The following is a 26,990-nucleotide window of genomic DNA, read 5'->3' as shown; positions in this document are numbered from 1 at the left end:
TGTTAGGTGGTATGTTTGTTTATAAAAGCTGACTCTATGGAAAAGAAAAATTCCACTTTCAAAATAACAAGAGATTTATTTTAAGGACTAGATTAGGTTAGATTTACTTAAAGGCAAGTAACAGTGAGTTCAGTGTTACAAGTGGTGTTCAGTGTTACAAGTTGCCATTCACGGACATCATTCTCAAATGAATGCTCTGGAATAATCCCATGGTAAAATGGGCTGTTAAGACTTGTCAGAAACCCTTAATGTCATTTTTGTTAAAACTTCATCATTAATTAGTTTTGGCTGTTTTGTTGCCTTTGAATACTTTGGCCAGTATTTATTCTTTTTGTTGTATTTTAATCTTAATTTTTTCAAATACTTTCTCCAGTTTACCTTAAGATAAATAAGCAGCAGTAAACCACTTGGCCATTTCTCTGTAGAGCAGAATACACTAAACTGGTTTAAACAGTTAACTCTAATTATAGTTGTGTTAGTTTCTAAGCATCTAGAGGTAGAAAAAATTAGTTCTGATACATGTGTAATGCAGACATAAGAGATTTTCATCAAGCAATTGCTACTGTGGACCTCCAGAGTAAACAACATAGTTAAGATGACAGCTCTCATTAGGCATTGTGGGATAGGTGGTGGTGGTGAGTCAGTACAAGTTTTCTGATTCAAAATCCCTCAGAAGCAAATATGGATTGTCTTATGAGCTATGTTCAGGAGGATCCCTCAACCTTCAACAGAGGTTTTTCAGGGCATTCATGGAACTGATGGGGGGTGGGGGAGGAAAAGGCAGGCAAGATCCATCTCTGTCAACTACCTCTACTTATAGCACTTTTACTTATAGAAACTGTACAATGTTTATAACCTTAACACACCTTAGGCACAATTCACCCAACAATAAAAACTTTTAAATAAAGACAAGCTCTGATTAAATAAAACATGACTTCTAAAATGTTTTCACTATTATTACAGTGATATCATATAACTCTGAATGTCTTACCTTGATTCTTCAGATTCTAACTCTTCAAATGAACTGAAATATAATAATACATACAAAATAGGTTGTATAAAGAATTATATTGTTTAGAAATATTTTCTATTGCAAGGCACAGATGCGGTGCCATCACATTGTCTTGACATTAATGTTTCAGTGTAGCCAGATGTCTTGACAGTTTTAGGAATTACTGTATCCTAATAGCTTTAACCAGATGAGTTTGATAGCTGAGAATCTTTCTAACAACTAGCCTGTTTCTGCAATCTATACAACGGATGATTCAGTCCCTTCACATTTTTATATACTTCCATTTGGTCCAGATATCTACACTCTGATGTGCATAAGGATTTCTGTGAACGGTACCTACTCAGATCAATACATAAAAAGATAGTGTCCATAAAAATAAATGGGAAAACCATCTGTCTTGAGTCCCAGTAAGAAAGAAACATTAATAATAAATAATAAATGTCTACATACTCCTTTATCATACCCTGGATAAAAAGCTAAATTAGGGCAATTTGGAAAAATACAGTATTACACATCTGGGATATCATTCTCTTATTTGAAGCCAAACACAAGGAATTTTTCAATATATCATGAATAAAATTGATAATTGGATTCTGTAAGAGTGTCTTTTTAATGACTTGTTCAATTGCAAGTGCAACTGTTATGGAAACAACCTAATTTCAGTGATGGTTATTTCAGATCTGCAAAGTCTTGCAGATTTCCCCCCTCAAGACAGGCAGCTTCCCCATCCTTGTGAGAGTGCTGCTACTAGGAGAATCACAGCAGCCACAGATTTACACCCAGTGAAGCCTACAAATGGAGATCTGCAAGGATTTCGAAGAAGGGGGAATCTCAAGCCTTTTTCTGCTAGTCCCTTATTCCAATCCTCTTTCTCTAACTCCATTTGACTATCCTCCCCGCATTGTACTTTCATCTTCCATACTGTTTCCCCATCATCCACTCTCTAGTGGTTGGGGTTTTTTTGCCCCTTAAAATTCTCTTGCTCAACTGCCTCCCCAGTTTTTCCTCCTTGGCTCCCTCTCAATTTTCTTTGCTCCAAATTTCACCCAGTCATCCACCCTCCTAAGCTTTTCCCTCACCCTAGCCCCCTTGCCTAGCTACCTGGCTAATTGCCTCACATGCCCTTCCCTAATTTCCCCACATGCCATTGGCAGACCTTCTCTCTCTCTTGTATTTCTCATGATTTCTATCTACAACCCCTCTTCTTTTCCCATGCCCCGCTCACCTCCTTTCTTTCTTGAATTCTATTTTGCATTGCTAAAGTCACCCAATATCCACACATCTACACATTTATAGACACTGCTGTTCCATTGGGGGCGGAGCGTTTAGCTTCTCATTAAAACCCTTTCCCCCCAGATTTTTCTGAAAACAGGACTTGGAACATCCCCCCCCCCCCGATTGTTCTGAAAACAGGACTTGGAAAATTTATGTCAATAAAGGTGGTGGTTGTTGTTGTTGACTTGGAAAAATATCTGCCATAACCCTGGGAATCCAGCCCCACTATGTGGATATTTTGATCAACTTGTTGAAACCATATTTAGGAATTAGATATATGCTTATGTGAATTTGTAATTACAAGTTCCAGATGATGGACTTGTTTTAAAGAGAGCTAGTGCTTCAACTGCTAAGAGCCTATCTGTAGCTTACTGCCATTTATTTATTTATTTATTTGAAACTGTTAGTTTGAAGTCTTACCCACAACTTTCTGCTTTTGGGAGAGAAGGAAAATGACGAATGTTGAGGAAGTCAAGAAAAATTTTAGGAAGTTCTTCATTTTCTAAAATAATACTCTACAACAAAGAAAAACTGGATCAATATAATGCATACATTAAAATGTATAATAATACATAGGGGGAAAGTCTTATGACGCTTTAAAGTTTATTGTGAAGAAAGCATTTTAAAGCCAGAGTCCACTTCATCAGATCTATTAGGTAAATTTCAAGAAATGAAGATTGCCTTATTTGTTTTCCAGCTGCATATATTTAATAATTATAGTAACTTCATTTCTAGGGTTTGAAAGACTCTCATCCATCACGGCAGCATGGAGAAAGAAGTCTCCTGAGTGTCTGGGGGCCCTTGCTGGTTTCATTAACGAAAGATTTAGAGCATGTTAACAAGGTGAGGAGAGCGTTTAGCTTGACAGATCAGTTTACAATGCACTGGTTCATCTATAAACAGATAGGGAGCTGTACATGAAACTGAAATGTAGAGAATTCCAAGCTATGTGTAAGAAATTACACATGTAGGAAGCTGAGTTTTCAATAATCATCACTTAAAGAATGACTTGTCAACATTTTATTAGAAAAACTCAATTATAAAATAGAACAATATAAAACAACATAAAGTATACAAAAACTCAGTGAGTTTCTTATATAAGGAATAGGAAGAAAATGATGATCAATCAAAATAATATAAAATGTTCATCAACTCTTCTAGACTATTACACCTGTTCTGAAATATGCAGTTCATATTATTATAGGCACAGTCATTGCAGACCGAACATTGCTGCCAACTCCAGTATACATATTTCTGAAGAAGCAATCTCATTAGTTGAAACTTGTGACCTGACTGTCCTTAGTATTGAAAACGGAAAATGATAATTTTAAAAGATGTCTACAGAGAAGAATGAATATCATCTAAAAATGGATGAAAAAATGGAAGTCTGAGGTAGTATTACATGGTATGGATAAGTGAGGCTGTTCCATAATAAGAGCAAAAAGACCACAGGGTCATTTATTCCAAATGGCCATTGTGATTTGTGGAAAAGGGGGCAATTGTCACAGGGTAGTGGAATCATGTGGAAGTGGAATTGATGTTAATCTGTATGTTTGTGACTGTTATTGTCTTACAGGTCTGCCTGGCTGTCTCTGGATTTACTGGATTTCTGTAGATTGCCATTGGTTCTCTTGGGCTTACTCTGCCATGCTGGCCCAGGGTTCTGATGGACATCTGTTGATGGCCTTGGTTCTGTTCAGCTTGCAAAAGTGCCATTCCTTGCTTAAGTTCATTTTGCTAGGCTTTTGTAGATTGTCATTGGTTTTAATGGATTTGTGTTAACTCACTGGCTCTGGTTCTGCTGAGTTTATGAAGATTGCTGTTGGCTCTGTTGTGCTTGCAAAAGGACCCAAATAAGTTATCCTAGGTTCTTCTGGATTGACATTGCTTCTGTTGGGGTGCCATGCTGGCTTGTGATTTTGCTAGGATAATGTATTTCAGTGGAATCCATGCAGGTCAATTGGCATTCCTGGCTCCAGTGGACATCCCAGCATCTTCCATTGTTCCTTATGGGCAATCCTGTTATTTGTTATACTACATCCCTCATTGTTAAACTGGTTTGGCTTGGATGCTCTACTTCAACATTGGTTGTTTTAGGCTTGCCAGATTGTCCCATAGTTTTCTGTGCTTGCTCTTGTGTCTTTGGCTTGGTTTTTTTGTCCTGGATAAAGCATGAAATTCTCTGCCCATAGCAAGCAGGGGGAGATAGCAAACAGTAGAACTGGACCTCTTTGGAGAGTATTTAAGGGACAGACACTAGCAGCTCTGTTGCAATTGGTACTGTTTGATAAGAAAACAGCTCCTCCAGTTATCTGAGAAGGTTCCCTATAGGGAATAATGAAGTCAAATAATTGCAGAATCTGGAATGGGGGGGGGGGGCAGATCCAAATGCCAAACCCCTATTTAGAACCTGCAATGCCAATTTTTTTTTTTACTCCCTGATAATTGGATCCACAAAATACAGATTTCTTTCAAGCTGTGCATCCCTAATTCATATTGCAGTGTGCCATCATAGGCCAAGAGTGGGTGATGAGACATACACATTGCAGAAATATGGCAAATTGTTTTGAAAAAAAAATGAACCAATATTTTATGGTCATTTTTATTTATTTGGTCTGAGTACAGGATATTTCTGCTGATATTTCTGCAGATAGCAATATGGGAAGTGCATGAATATACTTGATTCCTCAGATGATCTGAAAGAGTTCACCACCTGACTGCCAAGTAGCCAATGAATATACTTGTGAGTCAGCCCATTACAGCTATTTTAGCTATGTGAAAATATGGTTTTCAAAAACTAACGTATACAAAGAGGGAGTCAGGCGCAATCAAAGTAGGTCCCTATCTGTTCTTATAGACATAAAACCTTGACATTCTGATAGGTACAAAGCCTTTCAGTTCACCTTTAAGTGAGCATTCTGCATTTAATGTCTTTTCCATTTGCATTTTGTTAATTCAGCACTCTACTGCTATAAAATTCATCTTGCTCTGCATTCCAGTTATGCATGGCGGGAAGAACGGAGAGCAATGCAAGCCAAAGGATATGTGAACTGCATAACAATATATACTGTGAACCCAAATAAAACAAACCATTAATAGTTACTAATCTAGGCACTGGAAGAAAAACTTGAAAGCTCTGCAAGCAATTAAATGTACTTTTTAACACAAGCAGAGATAGTTTGAATATATGGGCCCATTGGAGGTCTATTGGAATAATTCAGCATTTTGTGACCAAAATCAGAGAGGTTGTTGAGCATGCTAGTTGTTGTTATACATACATACATAACCTTGAGCAGAATCAAAGCCTTACTTAATCACTTATTACTAGTTTTGGCTGATAAATGGTGACTGTAACAGTCCTAGACATCTTGTTTTGCAAGAACAAGAGGAATAAGTTAATTTTAACTTTTTATGGGCATTAAATGTTTGCAAACTACGCATTACATGGTAGTTCCTGTTGCCAAACTTTTGATATTTTTGATAAATAGTTTCCTCTGGATCAAAATTAGGAAATTGTTAAATTTTCCAGCATTCCTTCCGGCAAGGATCTCAGAGAAGTGTGCATGAATTAGAAAGATATTTCATAGAATCATAGAATCATAGAGTTGGAAGGGGCCATACAGGCCATCTAGTCCAACCCCCTGCTCAACGCAGGATTAGCCCTAAGCATCCTAAAGCATCCAAGAAAAGTGTGTATCCAACCTTTGCTTGAAGACTTCCAGTGAGGGGGCACTCACCACCTCCTTAGGCAGCCTATTCCACTGCTGAACGACTCTGACTGAGAAAAACTTTTTCCTGATATCTAGCCTATATCGTTGTACTTGAAGTTTAAACCCATTACTGCGTGTCCTTTCCTCTGCAGCCAGCAGAAACAGCATCCTGCCCTCCTCCAAGTGACAACCTTTCAAATACTTAAAGAGGGCTATCATGTCCCCTCTCAACCTCCTTTTCTCCAGGCTGAACATTCCCAAGTCCCTCAACCTATCTTCATAGGGCTTGGTCCCTTGGCCCCAGATCATCTTCGTCGCTCTCCTCTGTACCCTTTCAATTTTATCGATGTCCTTCTTGAAGTGAGGCCTCCAGAACTGCACACAGTACTCCAGGTGTGGTCTGACCAGTGCCGTATACAATGGGACTATGACATCTTGTGATTTTGATGTGATGCCTCTGTTGATACAGCCCAAAATGGCATTTGCCTTTTTTACCGCTGCATCACACTGCCTGCTCATGTTTAGTTTACAATCCACAAGTACCCCAAGGTCTCGTTCACACACAGTGCTACCTAGAAGCGTATCCCCCATCCAGTAGGCATGCTTTTCATTTTTCTGACCCAGATGCAGAACTTTACACTTATCTTTATTAAATTGCATCTTGTTCTCATTTGCCCATTTTTCCATTGTGTTCAGATCTCGTTGAACTCTGTCTCTATCTTCCGGAGTATTTGCCAGTCCTCCCAATTTGGTGTCATCTGCAAACTTGATGAGTAGTCCCTCCACCCCCTCATCTAGATCATTAATAAATATGTTAAAAAGTACCGGGCCGAGCAATGTCCAGTGATTAGAAAGACATTTCCAGTTATATATGTGGGTAGAATTTCTGCTGATTCCACTGTCCCACTGCAGTTGCCATGCCACTTTCTCAATGCTGAGGAATTGCTCTTTGGGAAAGGAGGTCAGGCAAATAATGCTGCACCAAGATGGAGCATTTGATTATCAATTTTCAAGCCACTGTTCTTACTCTCAACACAAAGAATTATATCCCTATGCGGAAACTTTAGCTGAAAGAGAGCCACTGATCTGATTTCATGCTGTATTCTTTAGCTCTGAGACAGATTTGACTCTGGACCTCCAGTTTTAATCTAACTAATATTTCATGTTAGATGTATTAAAATATGTCTTATTCTAAAACTAAAAACAAAACACAAACATGTTTTTGCAATTTGGAAAAGAATTTTCCTTACAGCTGTGAGACACTCACCACAGGTTCCTAACACTCCATCTCTGCCTACTAAGGGGTCAGAAACAATGTGGGTTTTCTGACCCCAGTGAGGCTTCTGAGATTTACTTACAATGGTCTGCTATAGCCAGAACTTGTATTTATACACAAATTAAATAAACTATAGTTTACGGTAGTGGAAAGTGCCTTCAAGTCACAGCTGACTTAATCACAACCTTGTAGGGTTTTCAATGCATGAGCTGGCTTGCTTGTACCATTCCCTCACTCATAAATTACTGAAATAACTTTTGGTAATGTTAAGGAGTGTCTTAAATTTGATGGATGTCTTAAGCTGGCCCAATATGGTGGCTTAATTCCTCAAGAAACATTTCAGCTTCTCTTGTGGTTCAAATCAGTGCTCAACACTGCCATTATCAGCTTCTTTTCTTTACTGCCTGTCTTTGTTTTGCTTTTGTTAGACAGGTGTTGTACTTTCCCAGGACAACTTGTGTGGTCTCTTCCTGAGTTGTTTGTGCCAGTGCATGGTAAAGTCGCATACTGTTTCCACAGCCACGAAAAATGCTGAAATGGCCTCTTTAGTGTTCTGTGGAATAACCACCTTTCACACAAAAATCACTCATAAGGGACAGATTGAAATGTTTTCCTTGTTTGCCACGTAGCTTGAGAATCCTTGGAAAATGTGATTTCTCTCCTCCCCTGGGAGGGAATTTGTGGTTTTCCAATGAGGATGCTTGGGATTAGAGTCTCCTTCCTCCTCCACTTCCACCTCAAGTGATGACATATCAAGTCTGACCAACAATCTAACTCTCCTCCTGCCTCCCCCTCCATATTTTTGAAGTTTTTTGAACATGATCACGTTACAATGCAAATTTGCAATAACAATAGCACCTGCTTTCTGGGACACTCCAGAAAGATAAAGTAAAAACAAACAAACCGAAAAGGACTACACATCCCCTCACTCCGTTGTCTTCCCAAATGCATTTCATGATTTAAGGTGTAATGGGCCACTTTGTAACTTTCATGCAGAAAACTAGATGTGTAATGGCAGTCACTGTACTTTGCTTTCATGCAAGCATAGTGATTGAGTGCACATCAACAGAAGATCCCCCCCCCCACTTGTTTGGGTTATTTGAGTGCCATGGGAATTGAAGGATGCCTGTGTGTGAATTATTATTTTTTTATACTTTTGATTGCATTATGACATGAGTGCATTATTGCATATGCTCAGATAAAGGAAAAGCGGGAGGCATGATGGGAGATGGGACTACCCACTCTCCTGAGGAAATGCAAAACTAATGCCACTATTGGTCCTGACCAGTGACGAGAGAAAATCACAGATGCAGAATCCAATGCAGCAACTCATAACTTTGGAGTCAGTCCCCGTGTTCCAAACAATCACCCCATAAAATTACCTTAGACCTACAAATTTACAAGGAGGTGTCACTTTATATCCCTCTGTATCCACAATATTTCCTTTCTATTCTCCTGACAGTCTTAGAACTGTGGTTATCAACTTTTCTAGTGCCACGACCCTTTAATACAGTTCCTCATGTTATGGTGACCCCCAACCATACAATTATTTTCATTGCTACTTCATAACTGTAATTTTGCTACTCTTATGAATCATAATGTACATATCTGATATGCAGAACATTGTTACAAATTGAACATAATTAAAGCATAGTGATTAATCACAAAAACAATATGTAATTATATATAGTGAAATACTTATTTCTAATTACAAATAAATTAATTTTTGTCTTGAAGCATGATGTAGCATGGGTAACACTCTTAAGGTACCTGGACTTTTGTGGCAACACAGTAACCTGGATACTACTCTGGAATTATTAAAATAGAGCAGGCTGTTGCAAGGAGGGTTGGTGTATCATATTTATTTCAACCTCTCTACAACTGGCCACCCATCAGGAACTAAAAAAGGACAGGCATAAATGCATGGAAGGTGTTATGTCTTGTTGGTGGTGTATGGCCTGGCTTATGTTTTCTAATGGTCTGGCAACTCCTGTGAAAGGGTCGCCACACCCAGATTGAGAATCGCTGGCTTAGAAGCAGGCTGGGAATTTTTACTGTTTGCCTTTAGACCAGTATTTTGCATCCAATCTGGTGCTTCTAGTATCAAGGGAGAAGTGACTGTGATTGCCATCCTCCTTTCATACTTGAAACTAAGAGGTATACATCTACCCAACATGGGTATTTTATTTAAGATTCTGGTTTTGGTAACAGTGATTACTTGACAAACTTGTCTAATAATTCATTTAACTATGAATTATTGTTTTCATGAAGATATGTATATCTTTTTAGCAAATGTGATACAACAAACATGAGATTATGGAATGTGTATCCAGATTGTTCTTGAGGTGATCTGAATATGCTCAAAGCTTGCAACATTCCAGAAGATAATACTTGTGCTATAAGGTGTTTAAAAACAGAAACTGTAATGGCTGTTTCCTGCCTCCAGATTAATAAACTGGATTTAGAGATCAATGCTCATTGAACTAAAAAATTGTGACATGGTTACATCAAGTGTTTTAGAGATATTCAATATATCTTGTCATATTTTATTAAATCTGTTCAGGGATATATTAAATAAAATAAAAAAACATTTCTGAAATGTTTACCAGAAATGTTTTAAATGCATACAAGATTATTATGTAATAAAATCCCTTAACTCCCAATTTTTCTACCTTCTCAGCTTCATAAAAAAACATATTCCCAGAGGATGCCATTGATTAGTCGCACATGTTCTTTCGGTGACATCCCAAATTCTTAATTGTCAGTTATCTTTTCTCCTTCAGTAAGTAAAATATAGTCACAAAATTGCAGAGGGACTTGTTCTGCCGTAACCTTAGCTAGATGCCATCATGCAGTGGAAAACAGTGCTAAAATATCACAGGATAATGCTCTCCAGAATGGGAGACATATAAACAGCATAATGATTTCCCATGAGTTTCCTTTAAAAAAAAATGTCACTGAAGCCAGCACAAATGGTGACACATCTTCACAGAGGACACCATGAAATCGAACCTTGGCATTCTAGTTAGGTACAAACCTACTCATCAGCCAATTATAACAGTAACAGAACAGCTTGCTGAAAACTTAGACAAGACCATTTTGCTAACCTTCTGAGAGCACACCAGAGGACTGCATTGTTTTTGCTGATTGATTTTCTTTTTAAACACACAAAACGGCTATAAAAATTCATTTTTCCCACCAGTCATGTAACCTAGTTGTTCAAGATCCACAAGCATCTTATGCCTTGAAGATTCAGATTATGCGCTAAGATGCTGTGGTTTTGGAGGTTTAAATTCTTTTTGCAATCTTTTAGTATGAGATGCCCTATTGTTAGGGTGAAAAAGTTCATGACAGTTTTTCCTCTCTTCACAAGGAAGGATGTTTCACAATATCTAATTCGGTGGTGCAGCTAAAAATGGTGGAGAAAAAAATCAATACCTTCTGGCTACAGTAAGTAGGCTTGAGCGTCGACCTCCATTGGGATTAAAACCCAGAATCTTTACAGAACATTTTGTAGTATATTTTCATCTGCTTGTATAAGCTACAACAGTAGCTTAAAGAGCTCTCCCAGTGCTATTAGCAATGAGCTATCCATTGTTTTTAAAGGGGAAAACACAACAGATGTATATCATACTTTTCTCCCTTTCAAGATGGCATTAAGATGTCCAAGGGGAAACAGAAGCCATCACGGCTTGTTTGTAAACTTCACAATAGGGGTATGCACTTCAAAAATTAATATTTTAATTCCATATTTGAAAGTTTGGAAGGGTAAGATTATCATTTCCCTTAAATATCAGTACTGTTATTCTGGAAAGCTGTGTTGGGGAAAATGTCAATTTTAGTAAATATTTGAACAGAACTCCCAATATAGTGAAACTTATAATCAGGCCATTTATGAACTTACAAAAGGAAATTCAGTATTAATTTTTAAGTGCATCCCTACACTTAGAAGCAGGAGCAAGGGGGGGGGGGAGAAAGGAGAGAACTTGAAAAAGGGAGTGCCCTCACCTCCCAGTTCGTCCACAGTACATTAGCTCTTTAGACTTGTAAGGACGTCTGTGACAATGGGTGGTTCACCTGATATTTGGACTCCATAGGTCATGTTTGCCACTCATAATTTCCATAGCTGAGCTGTGGTATATCAACCCTTTAAAGCGGTGGTCCCCAACCCCTGGTCTGGAAACTGGTACCGGTCCGTAGATCAGTAAGTACCGGGCCGCGGCTCCTCCTCGTCCTCCTCCCCAGGGGCTGCCCTGCCACTCTGTCGCCGGTTCACCTTTGATGTTCACCGGCGGTCAGGGGAGCCGCCGGGAAAGCAAGTGGAGCAGGGGCTCAGGCAGAAGTGGCGACGTCCCTTGGGAAAAGACTACCCCCCCTCAGTATAATTCTTAAGCGTTGACCGGTCCCCGGTGATAAAAAGGTTGGAAACCACTGCTTTAAAGGACCTTGGGCACTTTTAGTCCTCTTGCAGACTCCTCAGCACATATTTTGATTCTAATATTATCAGGAGTGAAAACACCAGAAATGTTGGGGGATTTTGCTGGTAGTGTTGGACTATCTAATAGCAAACCACTAGTCTGCAAAGGCAACTAGTTGGTCACTATCATCTCAGCAGAATTTGAGATTATGATTTTCCCAAATTGTTTGGACCACATAATGTGATGGTAATTTTTAAATAAAATAAGGTATATCAGAAAATAACAAATATTGACTACAAAACATGGAGTTACTAAGAAAAGAGAAAAATGCACTTGCTACACACCCCAGTTCTTAAAAAAAAAACGAAACAGTCTAGTAAACAGCAGCAGCCTAGCAAGAATGCCAAAATATTAAATGGAAACATACACAGAATTTTCTTCAAAATACTGGACAGCAGTAATTTTAAGGAAAACATGTAAGAAAGAACAAAAGAGACACTTCCAACTCAGATTCCCAAAAAGGCTGACTTGTAAATGTTCAACTTTAGCCAAGATGAGGGATTATTAAAGAAGTAGCAAAGCCTTCCCAAAACAGGCAACTTTGCTGGCCGCACCCTGATTGAGCCAGATTTGAGCTCAGACAGCTTGCGTAGGGCCAGAAATGCTCCACCCACAGGCCCATTTCAGAAATATATAAGGGAACCATGGATAAGGATAAGCTTTTCTCCATTAGTATTTAGGTGATGTGCTGATTTCCAAAAGCAGCTTCAAATAGCCTAAGTTATCTTGTAGAAATTGCAGTGATGAACCTGTGAATCATGTATGAATTGTCGAGAGACTGTTTCAATAAACTGTATTAAAATGGTGTTAGTAGATGCCACACATTCATCAGCAGTTTCTAAATCAGCAGTAGCAAAATAGTGCATTTACCATTTGTCAGTGCTGATTAAACTTTTCCAGTGCATTGCCGAGACTCAGTTATCTGAACCCACACTACTAAAATAGGAACATTTCCACCACAACCACACCTTTTGTGGTCCCACATCTGACTTCCACAAGTATTACTATGTTCTGCAATCTTTGCTCCAATGGAAAGATTTTAAATCTGATCCATTTAAAAGAATTTTAATTTAATTTAATCTGAATTTAATGCTACATTTGAGTACGATCAAAGAATGTATATGCGTAACTTCCTCATAGCTCAGAGTAGTTGTAGAAAGCCAGACTTATCTCAACTGCTTTTTGAAACAAACTATGCTGACAGCTGCCTCAGAGAACTGATAAGAAAATGCAGATGGCTCTGAATTAAGTGCATTAACCACTGTGTGCCCACTTCTAACCATACTTTTGCTTATATAATATATATTTTTTCTCAAAAATGTCACTAATCTCAAATTTTTTCTTCTTGGGGGAAAAGTTTGATTTTTCCCCCTCTAAAAGAAGCTTTAGGAGGCTGTAGATTTGTCAGGCTGGTGTTTGAAGCTAGTGATTGTAAACTGGTTGAGGATTGTCAAGCAAAGGATTAATCCAGACAAGGTTCTATTGGTTAGGATTACACAAAAACCTGAAAGTTTCACCACCAGTATGATTGATCTCCCCCACTCTAGTGTGTGTGCATGTAAAGTATTGTCATGTTGCAGTTTACTTATGATGACCGTTTGCCACCTGGGGCATGCCAGCCCAGCCAGAGAACCACCGTCTGGATAAGAGCCACTCAAAGCTGTTCAGTTTGTTACTAGCTGAACTTGGACTTTATCTACCATTGTCCCCACCTTTCCAAAGAGGGGAGGAAGGATCTTTGGCATTTTTCTTAACCAACCTCCCCGTCATTTGAAGTCTTTTTGTGGATCTAATGAGGGGTTATGATGGTATTTGTATAATTTGAATTGTATAGTTATGGATGAGTTAATTGCCTTCGAGCAGATTGTTAACTGAACGCAAAAGAAAAATGGCAGGATAAAATTATCCAAATTAGGCTCTGAACAAGTTAAATATAAAGGAGGAAACATTTCAGGCTGAAAACCTGTGGCTCAGTGACAAGCACATTTTGGGTGCAATAGGCAATCCCTGGCATATCTGGTTGAAAAGCACACCAGGTGGCTGGTAGTAGAACAGATCTGTCTTTGCTCAGAACATGGAGGCAAACTGCCAGTTATTGTTTACTGACTGAGATCAGACCCAACTAAACAAATGAAGTACAATAGTGTAATAAAACTAGTCTTCCGTGCTTTAAGGCTAGTAGGATAAGTTGTAATAGCCAGAGCATATTTAAAAAAATCATAGCAGCAAAATTCCCCCATCACTATTTGCTATTCACTACACTGCACTCTAAATAAAACAGTGGAACACTTAAAGTGCCCTGCAGCATAGACTGAAAAACAGCAACCACCAACACCAATGAGATATTCATCAAATTCCCTCTGGGGGAGATGGGGGGAGGGTTGCAATACCTGACTAGATGAATGCAAGACTGCAGTACCCTTTACCAGACCTCTCTTCAAAGAACAGTTCAAGTTCAAAACACTATCCATACCATATGAGTAAAACTATGAATATCAGCAAGTTCCTTAAAATTAATGTGGTTCTCCCAGGCTGAGAGAGAGGTATTCTGTTTTGCTTGTTTGTTCAGCCTATTTTGCTTCGTTCATCTCAGTGTATTGGTTTACAAAGTATTTTCTTTAGTAGAATGAGGGCACTATCATCGTCTCCTTAGAAAGAGCACACACACGCACAACTGAAATGAGCATGCCTGGTTCCATGCTGCTCTGTAACTATGGGAGCAAATCAATAGCAGCTGAATGCCATCTGCTTCGGGCAGCAGAACAGCACCAAAAGTGTGAGCAATGCATCTTCCCTTATTGAAAGGTTATTTTATGCAAGTAAACAATTCATCGTCTTCTTGCACGCTTGATGCTCATTTACCACTTTTGATCAATAAAATATGCAAAACAACAAAAAAATTGAATCCTAAGAGTAGTTCTGATGCCAGCATGATAGTTAATCGATATTCAGGTCTCCACTCTCAACAAGGCAAGTGGTGGGAGTACTTTCTTCACATGAACCCCTGAATTTAAAGAAATGCATTTGCTGTTTCTAAAACAAGAGCTTTGAAAATTATTGTTTGTATGACTGTTAAAAGAAGAATAAATCTAGTCCAGCTGCCTATTGCTCCAATGCTATGTGCCAACACTGGGCTTGAGTTCAGCTCTCCTGTTTCAGGTGAATTGAGTTTTTCTGCTAAAACCAAACATTAACAGGTGGGTTTTTTCGCAATGTGTTCTTTGAGTTAGACCACAAGTTGCCTTATTGTATTAGGCCTTCTGACAATTCATTTGAGTACAATAATTCTTGGACAACATTCTAAGGTACATCACTTTACAGACATTTCAAAAGCAAACTTTGACTGCCTCAAGAACCACCACTCAGACTCTTAAGTGCCAGAACTTCTGTTATCAAAACCAGTTCTTTGCAGCATACCTTGGCCAGTAAGTCTAGATGAAGGCTGAACTAACTTTAAACACACCAAACCTAAATATATTTGTTAGGAAAGTGGAAACCATTGATTTCAAAATAGTAAAGTGAATTTAAGATTAGCCATAAAAGAAATGTCACTTCGAAAAGAAAAGTACCCAATGAAATATTAGAAGACAAATAGTGTGTTTGCCATATAACAATATTTGGACTTGAAACAACTATTTAAATGTTTACAAATGCAATAAAAGCATTGTCAGCGTGCTTTACAATAAGCAAATATCTGTTACCCCTGTGTTTAAATTTAGTTAAAGAAGAAAAATTTTGTCTCAGATCTTTTCTGTGTTGGAGGCTCTGTGCTGGGCTGCAGGCTGGAGTTTGAGCCAGGGCAGGTTGCCTCACATCTTCCTGCTTCTGCACAGGAGAGCATTTGGCCAGGTGCCCCTCATCCACCCCATATTTGTGCTCCCACATGAGAGCCAGGGCAACAAAGTTTCCAGTGCAGAAACAGTCCCAGTGTTACTTTTACAACAAAAGCATTATCTACATTCACTTTTAACTCATAATTAGTATTTTCCCCAAGCCTTGGGTATTTAACTTGATTAATAAATATATTTTAAAATTGTGTTTCAGCCTGTATAAGCTTACGTTCATTTCCCTTGTGTTGACCTTTTTAGGTTCTTGGCTCCTGGAAAATGACATTCTAAGGTTCATAAGATTTATTTGTAAAACAGCTCCAGGCCAGCTATAAAACCTGCATAGCTTTTGGTTATCTGTTTGGAAGCCTCTGGAAAGAAGACTCTTATTTTTTCCTTCCTCAAAGTCAAAGGGAATCTGGAGCAAGAGAGGGACAATGATCTTATTGTTGAACTCCTGCCTAAAGTTAACATCTAAAAAGGACATGTCCAATGGACTTCAATTCCCCTCCTCTACATATACAGGTTCCCTCTGCTTTTGGAATCTTTTTATAGTGCCCTCCAAACAATGTAAATCATAAAGCAAAGCACCTTGCAAGAGTAAATGTCCTTCTGTAGTTCTTAATCTCCAGAAAGGACAGATAAGCTACAGGTGTCTGGATATATCTGTTTATGGGGACCAGGGATCGGGTTGGGGGAGGAGAATGAACTCAGTTTGATCTAGGTTTAGTTGGCACTCCTTGTCATTAATCCTTTCTTTAATGATTTCTCTTGCTTGATCATTGTCCAGCTCCAATATAACTTGAATGGCGAATCTGAGATTTAGGATTCTACTTTATGAATGTTTCTGCAATTTAGATTTGAAGTTTTCTAATAATTAAAGGTAGGAAACCATTTGAGGCATTTCTAAGGTTCCTAAACAGAATATCTTGAGATGTGCATCCAGAAATGTGCTTATTACCCATTATTAAATAAAAAACAGACTTCTTGAAATCTATACTATATTCATGGAGCAAGTGTGTATTAATCATTGATGATACCTCTGCTATAAATGTTCTGTATAACAATTTGGAAAAGGTTCAAGCTTTTAAAAAATCACAGCAGACAGGTCTCATTCAAGTGCATAAGACAAGAATTTGTCTAATTTTTTTCAACTGCAGTCCATATCTTTTAAATAGGCTCCAGGAGAAGGTTCCAAGTAACCAGAGCTATATAAAACCCACATGATTCTGACCAAATGAATAATATAGAACATGGTCATGGGAAGTGCAGTAGCTTTGAGTCAATGACCCAGCTAGCAGCTAGAGTATAATTTAAAGGCAGAAATTTCCAGTGCATGCACCGTTAGCCACAGTGAACCTGTTACTGCTCTAAAGGGAATTGTTTGCCTCTTATTAGATTTTCTACAGCACAGCCATAAGTGATAAATGTACTGCTGTACTCACTGTCAAGTTAATCAATGCTGCCAAAGTTTTGTTGACCTAACAGTAATCCATAAAGTGAGCGGCATTTTCTCTACCCATATGACATCTCAGTCCACAGTGGGATAGGAATCCTACAGTAGCTTTGTAAAAAGACAATCAGACAGAAATAAAGAGGGGAGTGGAATGAAGTGGGCACTTTCAGCAAACTAGAGGAATCTTTGCCCGCTTGAGGAACAGAAATACAAAATAAGACTTGCTCTGAAGGATAAAACACTAGCAAATTGATACCTTCACAGATGATAGAACCTCTTGTTTGTTTGTAAAAGCTCTGAGAATATCTGGAGATAAAAGTATTTTTGTCTCTAGTTCAGTGCACCAGTTCAAAGTCAGTGCCATGAGCAGTAACTTGACTTCTGTTGTTACAGATAGGAGTAATTCAATCCATGTGATAGGAATGACTGCCAAAAATGCTAAAAGACAACAACTACAACAAATCCCTAAAACATTAAACATCTTCCAGTTCAGAGACATTCCCCGAGAAACCTGCTCAGCTTTCACCAGCAATTATAGGCATATGAAATATGAATTCTAATTGATTTTTCTTTTAGGGGTCACTTGGCTCTGTGTTTTATGTACTCTAGACATTTATTTGGATGGCAAACAGTCACTTTCTATAGAATGATCTAAACAATGTAATACTTGCTCAATCAGAGCAAGTACTTCATTGTAGCTTGTGTCCTTTGACACTTTTTTCCCTCCCCAAACTTGAATGCAAAATATTTCTTAATAAAATCAGGGAAAATAAAATGGCCAATTTAGAAAACTAACATGAGGTGGCCATTTAAAAGTTGCTAACCTTTTGACTGTAGACCATCTTTACACTTAATAAGCATAACTGGCCTGAGAACTATGCATTGCAGAGTTGAGTAACAGATTTTTTTGTGACATACTTCCATCATTTAACACAGGAATGGGTGACTTCATTCCCTCTCAACAAGAAAACTGTGGCTTCACCTGTTCTATAAACCCAATAAAAAGGCTAGTTTTAATTGAAGTACTTCAAATTAAATTCTGCTCCTTTACCTCTGTTTTCTACAAAGACACATTAAATGTTGAACACTAGAGAATTATAAGCACTTTTAATCCAAATATTATCACAAGAGCCTTGAAGAGACATGGGCTATGACCTCACCACTTCATTCTTCTAGCACTGCAGGTACACCACAGAAATGATAATATTGTTCAGTTTCTGCTATTTTATCCTTATCTTTAGTGCTCGTTTCCATTACACTGTTTCAAATCGGATTACAATTTGTGCCTACCGGTTTGTTTTGAGCTTCTAAATGTACAGAAGGTAAGCTGTCATTTAGAACTGTTTCCATTTTCTGTGCACATATCTTAATTAAAGAAGTGAATGCCTAAGAAAACCTGGAAATATTCGTCTTAAAAACTTTTTTTTTCCCTGAAGGGAAAAATGACAAAAATGACAAAAATTAGGAAATTTTGGACAGCACTGAAAAATCCCTATGAAATATTTTCTCTTTGAGTGAGAAAAATCTTTTCTTGTCTTACAGATAATTTCACTCTCCCCAACTACATCATGGAAAATATCTGTGGATTTTCTCAGTTTTCCCAATGAAAACACTGAGGTTTTTTATATCAAAATAATTTTACAATAATTAATGTGCTACAATATGTTTAATGGAATTTAGTGTTTTAAATTATATAAGTTTTCATATAATACCCAAGCATGTTGGCTGTCCTACCTGTTGTGATCTATGACAGTTTCCGTTATGATAATACACGTCATTTTGTTGACTACAGCAGTGGTCCCCAACATTTTTATCACTGGGGACCGGTCAATGCTTGACAATTTTACTGACGCCTGGGGGGGTAGTCTTTTGCTGAGGGACGTTGCCCCGCTGCCGCCTGAGCACCTGCTCTGCTTGCTTTCCCGCTGGCACCCCTGACTTCCTGCTGCCCACTGGGGGGCGCTACCAGCAGCAGCTGTGCTGTGCCACACCGAGGGGGAGCCCCAGCCATGGTGACCACTGGAGAGCACCAAAGGTGAGCCGGCGGCAGAGTGGCAGGGCAGCCCCTGAGGCAGCAGCTGGGGAGGAGGACAAGGAGGAGCCGCAGCCCAGTACCGACTGATCCACGAACCGGTACCGGTCTCTGGACTGGGGGTTGGGGACAGCTGGACTACAGAACTTGTTTTCTACCATCAACATTTATATTTCCTACATCTCAGTAAAATTTAAATATAAGGGTGCTATAGTTGTATAGGATGTAGTAGTTTGTATCTCCTAAGTATTACTTGCAATTTTTCTTACATAAAATGAAAATATAATTTCAGATTACATAAATATGCCAAATAATGCAATCTATATGTTTAACTGATAAAATTATTTAATAAAACCCCTCCAAGATGGAGGTCCTGTGGTTGGGCCATAGGGGGGCAGATCAGGAAGCGTGCTTACCCTTTCTGGCCGGGACGTAACTTAATATCGTGTCTCAGGCCAGGAATTTAGGGGTGACCATTGATGCCTCACTAACACTCAAGGCACAGGTTAAACAGGTAGCTAGCCGGGCATTTTTCTATCTTCGCCAGGCTCAGCTACTAGCGCCCTATCTGTCCTCCGAACACCTGGCCACAGGGATCCATGCGATGGTCACCTCCAGACTAGATTTCTGTAACTCGCTCTACACTGGCCTGCCTCTGGGCTTGATCCGGAAACTGCAACTCGTCCAAAATGCGGCTGCTAGAGTCCTCACAGCTACACCGTGGAGGGCTCACATCCAGCCAGTTCTGAGGCAGGTGCACTGGTTACCGGTCGCCTTCCGGATCAGGTTCAAGGTTTTGGTTTTGACCTTCAAGGCCATCCGCGGTTTAGGCCCAGCATATATGAGGGACCGCCTTTCGCCCTATATCCCCCGCAGGGCTTTACGCTCTGTGGGGGCTAACCTATTGGTCATTCCCAGCCCCAAGGAAGCCCGCCTGGCCTCGACCAGGCCCAGGGCCTTCTCGGTCCTGGCCCCAACCTGGTGGAATGAGCTCCCAGAAGAGCTGAGGGCCCTGTGGGAATTACCAGCATTCCGCAGGGCCTGTAAGACGGAGCTCTTCCACCAGGCTTATAGCTGAGTCCGGGCGGTAAGAAGATCAGCCCCCCCCCTCACAAACTGGCGGTAGAGAGCGTCACCCCCCCTCCTGCAGGGGAGGATGCGGAGACTAAATGAGTAAGATTAAGCCATCGTTGTTGCCACTATTGTAAATTATTGGATCTTATTGTTATTTTATGGTTTTTAGGGGACGGGGTTATGTAAGCCGCCTCGAGCGTTCGGGAGGAGGCGGGGTATAAATACAATAATAATAATAATAATAATAATAATAATAATAATAATAATAATAATAATAATAATAATAATAATAATAATAATTTTATATTATTAAATAAATAAAAGAAGTTAGGTAAATAGGTAAATATTGCATATATTGCAGTTTCTCCCAAACTTTATGTTCTCCCCGCCTAAGAAAACAAACAGTTCATTTCCTGTGACTTCGAATTTCCAGAAATTTTACATCTTTATAAATTCATTCTTGTTTTTATGGCTATAACAGCCTCTACAGGTCATAACTGTGGTCTGTCAACTCAGAGGTTATTCTAAGCCATGTTTAGTAAACCATGATTTCTGATTCTGATTTGACAGCTAATCACAAACCAAGGTTATAAGGCCAGTATATAATTAAGTTTCTGCCACCATTGTTTGATGTGACTGAACTACACTGCTGTCTGACAGAATGTCTTGAGAATACCAGAGTAAAAAAAATGGGTAGAACTCAACAATTTAGGAAATAGCAAACTACTATTGATCTCTATGAATTATTGTTGCTGCTCTGGCATAGGTATGATTATAATGATGTTTCATAATAACCTTTAATTATGTCAGGTCATTAACAATGAACTGAGTAGCAAGTCAGGGCACTTAAAATACAAAACTGATATGCATCCAAGGTATGAATAAATATCTAGTTAAGCCTAACCATGTCACAGGGATGGCAGAAGTGAAATAACTAAGCTGTTGTTTCAGTCCAGCTCATGAATTTGGATGATGTTCTAAGCGTGAAGTAAAGAATACTTATGCTAAATTTCTACTTAAAATGGTTTTTCAACAGATTTTTCCAATGCAATCCTTAACCAAATTACAATCTTTCATACCCAATAGACTTAGAAGGGTATAACTCTGATTAGGAATATACGGATCATTAGTTAAGTAGAGCAACATATCTAAAGCAAGGCAAAGGGAAAAAAATAATAAGAATATCCTTGCACTTCCTTTCTTAACTTCTACACTGTAATTTGCTAGAAGCAACCCTGGGGGAATGTCATGTTGACCCCCTCCCCCCTCCCAAAATGGTCAGTGGTGGGCCTGGAGAAGGTGAGAAGGGGAGGGCATATACACAGCTAGGTGGGCATATACACAGGTGGGCATATACACAGCTATGCTTCCCAACCATATTCTGCACAATCATATCACTTCTGGGTTTTTTGAAGCCTGAAGAATGTTTCAGGGGTTTCCACGATTTACAGATTATTGTGACATTCCAGATGTACACTTCAGATACAACTGTGTGATTTTCCACCCATGCACAGGTTGAGGCCAAACTGGCTGCTTCAGAAGTGCTGTTGGATTCATGTTCCACATAATGGATGGCATGCAAAGTTGTCTTCCACTACAGAAAGAAGGATAATTTTTTATGATTCCCCTTCCTACCAGAAACTTCCCAATTCAATCCCAGTGCTTTTTTTGAGGCCCTGATCCCCAGAAAGAGCATTTGGGGAGCACGACAAGAGAGAGAAGAAAGATCTATTATCTACCTGGACCCTTATGGAACTTCCAAAATTCTAAAGCACCTGCAAAATGACATTCTTCTGCCAGTCATCTGGTTGAGGCCAAGGGCTGCACTTCTACCACTGAATCCCCCCCCCACTGCCTAAACCCCTGCTTAGGCTTTCCCCAGACTCTATCCCCCCCATCCAAGCTTGGTTGAAATTAGGAACTCCATCTCTCATAATCCCAGACTCTTGTGGATAAATTTGACAGAGCAAGTGATTGAGTGATTATTGTTGAAATTTTAATAATTTAATATATTGGGGTTTTATCTATGCTTGTTGTAAGCTGCCCCAAGACCATTTTGGAGAGCAGTAGCCTAGAAACTAAAAAAATAAATAAAATAAATTATTCAAGTGAAGCTCTGCTCATGGTTATTTGAATCTATGCTTATCACCCTGAGGTACAGCAAGGTATGTACCACCTACTGGTCAGATTGAAAAAAACAGTCTGCGGAACCATTATACTGAGATTTGCTTGAAGTTAGAATCATAGAATCATAGAGTTGGAAGGGGCCATACAGGCCATCTAGTCCAACCCCCTGCTCAACGCAGGACTAGCCCTAAGCATCCTAAAGCATCCAAGAAAAGTGTGTATCCAACCTTTGCTTGAAGACTTCCAGTGAGGGGGAGCTCACCACCTCCTTAGGCAGCCTATTCCACTGCTGAACTACTCTGACTGTGAAAAACTTTTTCCTGATATCTAGCCTATATCGTTGTACTTGAAGTTTAAACCCATTACTGCGTGTCCTCTCCTCTGCAGCCAACAGAAACAGCATCCTGCCCTCCTCCAAGTGACAACCTTTCAAATACTTAAAGAGGGCTATCATGTCCCCTCTCAACCTCCTTTTCTCCAGGCTGAACATTCCCAAGTCCCTCAACCTATCTTCATAGGGCTTGGTCCCTTGGCCCCAGATCATCTTAGTCGCTCTCCTCTGTACCCTTTCAATTTTATCGACGTCCTTCTTGAAGTGAGGCCTCCAGAACTGCACACAGTACTCCAGGTGTGGTCTGACCAGTGCCGTATACAATGGGACTATGACATCTTGTGATTTTGATGTGATGCCCCTGTTGATACAGCCCAAAATGGCATTTGCCTTTTTTACCGCTGCATCACACTGCCTGCTCATGTTTAGTTTACAGTCCACAAGTACCCCAAGGTCTCGTTCACACACAGTGCTGCCTAGAAGCGTATCCCCCATCCAGTAGGCATGCTTTTCATTTTTCTGACCCAGATGCAGAACTTTACACTTATCTTTATTAAACTGCATCTTGTTCTCATTTGCCCATTTTTCCATTGTGTTCAGATCTCGTTGAACTCTGTCTCTATCTTCCGGAGTATTTGCCAGTCCTCCCAATTTGGTGTCATCTGCAAACTTGATGAGTAGTCCCTCCACCCCCTCATCTAGATCATTAATAAATATGTTAAAAAGTACCGGGCCGAGCACCGAGCCCTGAGGTACCCCGCTACTCACCTCTCTCCAGTCTGATGAAACACCATTGACAACAACTCTTTGAGTGCGGTTCTCTAACCAATTCCCTATCCACCTAACTATCTGAAAATCCAGATTGCAGTCCTTCAACTTATCCATCAGAACATCATGGGGAACCTTATCAAAAGCTTTACTAAAATCCAAGTAAATGACATCAACCGAATTTCCCCGATCCAGCAAACCTGTTACTTGGTCAAAAAAGGAAACCAGGTTGGTCTGACAGGACCTGTTGGAGACAAATCCATACTGACTTCCTTGGATCACCAAATTGTCCTCCAGATGTTTGCAGATCGCTCCCTTTAATATCTGCTCCATTATCTTCCCCACAACAGAGGTCAGACTCACTGGTCTGTAGTTGTGCAGCCCCTGTTAATATACCCTACAAGAGAAATTCTATACCATTCTTGGAAGAAATATGTCAGTTGTCTTGATTGACAAATTCATCAAAAACACTCACTCATAATTGCTTTTATAGATGGGAGGGAGATGTTAAATTTTTTTTGTCCTATCATAGCCTATCATTTTAAGATCTGTCCTGATGATCAGATCATAGACCAGTGATCTGTTTTCCACAGTGGACAGTCAACTTCCTCTAGAAAATGTCAAGCTGATGATGGCCTTCTACTCTTTCTTGTTCCAGCATACTGCTCAGTATCTTGAGCATTATTGAACATGCCTAATAGCCACTGGTAGAAAATGTTGTGGGTAATGAATCCAATAGTTTTAAAAAAGTAATATGCTGTGTAATATTTTTAAAGTAATATTGTTCAGAAATCTGTATGCCTCCCAACATAGTGTACATGTCTTTTGACACATAAGGACTTCTGACTATGGAGCCCTTTCCAGTTGTCCATCTTTATTTAACTCTCATCATCTTGGTGTCATGAGGTAAAGTTGACTGACTCCATGTTATTGTAGGAAATTTCCAGCAGAACAGATAAAAGCTGTATATCTCTGCTGGAGTAGGGAAGATTATTATTAACTGGGCTGAGGATAGCTGACAAAGAGATTTGCCCAAGCCTGTGCACACTGTACATGGCAGAGCAGAAAATTGAACCCAGGTCTCCTGAGGGTTTTGCTGACTAGGGTAATGAGATGGCAAGGGCTAAAATGTTTCTAATCCAAGAAATAATTTATTTTATGTCAAATCTGTAGTCATTGACAGCATCGGCTTTGTCTGACTTTTATACTAAGCCTTGAATTAATTGCTCTCAATTAATCTGTTCCAGTCTTTGATAGCTTATTTATCAGACAGGGAAAGATAGATTTAATGGTGCCTGCTTGAAACAGGTTCTTTAATTGGAAACACCAGAGTGTTTAGCTCACTCTGTGTTCTAGCAATTAAGGACAATTTGGAGAAGTGTTTTTCCCCCCTACTATTGTCTCCTTGATTAGATTTCCAAAGAGGCAGACAAAACAAATGACAATACTACCTAGCAATATTGGTTCAAATAAAAGACCAACAGCCAAATTACTTACTATGAGAAATGTGAGCCATCCCCATCAATTCCAGCATTGTCTTACCTTTATTTCATTTTATCTTTGCCTCCTCTGCAAAGCAAGTGGCTATGTTTCTTACAAAATGCATAGCCTCCACATGCTTCTCTACAATTATGCGTCTCTCCAAATAAGCCAAATCAACAGAAGAAATTATTTTTCTTGATTAAAGGCCCACATTTCTCTTGGGATGAAACAAAACGAACAATTAATCTTTCCTTATTTGTTCTCGGAAGGACCTGAATTCTTTACGTGTACAAGACCAGGTACCTGTGGCAGCCAGTCGGCAGCAATTAGGCTTGAGCTGAAAATGAATGGACTACAGTCAGAGAGCCTAATCTGCTGAGAGTTTCTACTAGAGGGCAAGGTTACACTGAGAAAATTCCCCTGCTGTGGAAATACTGTTAAAAATTACCTCTTGACTTCAGCATAATTAACCAGGCTTGGGAATTTATATGGACTAAGTAATTGGAAGAATTAACAAGAGATATATACATTAATCTTCACCAGTTACTTTGTGTTTAATGAAATTAAAAGCACCAGGCCTACTTTGTGCTTGCTTATGCAAACTTTAAACATTTCACCTGTAGATCAGAAAAAAAGAGCAAAAGTGATGATATGATAAAAAGACAGAGACTTGCAGCTTTCCTGCTGCGGGCCACACTCACTTTTCTGGGTTCCCTGTGTCAATAACAGGACCTGCTTGTATACATTGCTTCTAGGTTGCAGGTAATTTGGCTAAAGTATTCTTTCCACAGGTCTTATTGAATCAAAAATCAGTACGCTGAATTTCAGTACTGAATTGCTAACCTTTTACCCATGCATGCACTAAATATAAACATTTGAATTAGTCAGACTGGTGTACAATACTGAATAGATATTTTAAAATGCATTAATTGGATTTCTAGGGATATTATGCCTATTATGTGTACTAGATGCTTCAAAAACTAAAGACCCGTGAAAACTTTATTGCTGTATTCTATACCAAATAGCAAAGAAATGTGTACACTCTGAAGAATCTGAAAACAGCTGGTAGCAACAATGATGGATTTAAGTTATTACCAGATCAAAAAAAGATGGATGGTGTTCTGCTTTTCTTAATCTACATCATCATCTAGATCTATTTAAAGATATGTGCTGCACTAACAAACTTAGTTAAGGTTTCGATAAAATCAGTAGAATAATCTGCCCCGTTACATTGAGTCTACATTGATCAATAAAATCACTTGTACTAGGAAAGTACTGTTAAACACTGACAATCCTGGCCATTAATATTATTTAACACACTGTTCACAATCTTTAATGAGGATAAAGAACATTTTGTCTCTTTACACTTATCATACTGCCTCTTCTAGAGATCCTTATAAGCCACAGTACAACAGTGATTACTCAAAACTAATCAGGGTTTTAGGGTGGAAAGGATACTGAATATTTTCAAGTAGGTTTTCTGTGTGATTAATTGACATTATCAGTGGCATCCTTTTAAAAAAAGATAAAATACAAGTTAAATATATTTGCATTTCTTCCTCCCAAGATAAGGATAAGTGCAGAGTTCAGCATCTGGGTCACAAAAATGAGAAGCATGCATACTGGATGGGAGATACACTTCTGGGTAGCATTGTGTATGAACATGATCTTGGGGTACTTCTGAACTGTAAGCTTAATATGAGCTGACAGGGGGATGTGGAGGTAAGGAAGGCAAATGCACTCTTGGGCTGTATCAATAGAGGCATAAGATGTCATAGTCCCACTGTATACCGCATTGGTCAGCCCCCTCCTGGAGTAATGTGTACAGTTATGGAGGCCTCACCTCAAAAAGGACAACATTGAGAGGGTTCAGAGGAAAGCAGTGAAAATGATCCGGGGTGTGGGGACCAAGCCCTATGACGAAACTAGATCAGTGGTCCGCAACCTTTTTAAGGCTGTGGACCGCCTGCGGTGGGGAGGGCAATCGCCCGGCCGTGCATGCGCGTTTGTGGCCGCGTTTAAAATTTAATTTAATTTTTATATTTCCGTACTGCTGTCCCTTGAGGCTTAGGGAGGTTTACATAAAACATAGGGATAATACAACTCAATTCATAACAACAGGAACCATAACAGTAGGATTCA

At 39.3% G+C, this 26,990-nt stretch overlaps 2 protein-coding genes across 4 annotated transcripts in view; one reads left to right on the top strand and one right to left on the bottom strand.

Moving 5' to 3' along the window:
- The window catches only part of PPIC (peptidylprolyl isomerase C), a 39,860-nt gene extending 20,882 nt beyond the window's left edge, over positions 1-18,978 (top strand). Inside the window, exon 7 of one of the 3 annotated variants that reach the window (XM_077344405.1) lies at positions 18,577-18,978. The gene's annotated coding sequence lies outside the window, so the exon portion shown is untranslated. Of the gene's footprint in view, positions 1-3,022; positions 5,929-15,839; positions 18,231-18,576 lie in introns of those variants that run through there. The other 2 variants (XM_077344404.1, XM_077344402.1) reach the window with 2 other exon arrangements.
- Positions 1-26,990, bottom strand: part of SNX24 (sorting nexin 24) — a 91,726-nt gene that overhangs the window by 2,806 nt on the left and 61,930 nt on the right. The window contains exons 4-5 of the mRNA XM_077344408.1: positions 2,708-2,802; positions 992-1,024 (exon numbers count right to left, since the gene is read on the bottom strand). Coding sequence (XP_077200523.1) covers positions 992-1,024; positions 2,708-2,802 — 128 coding nt within the window. The remainder of the gene's footprint in view (positions 1-991; positions 1,025-2,707; positions 2,803-26,990) is intronic.

Source organism: Paroedura picta, chromosome 7 (genome assembly GCF_049243985.1).
Source record: "Paroedura picta isolate Pp20150507F chromosome 7, Ppicta_v3.0, whole genome shotgun sequence".
Lineage (NCBI taxonomy): Eukaryota > Metazoa > Chordata > Lepidosauria > Squamata > Gekkonidae > Paroedura > Paroedura picta.
This window is presented reverse-complemented; position numbering and strand designations above follow the sequence as displayed.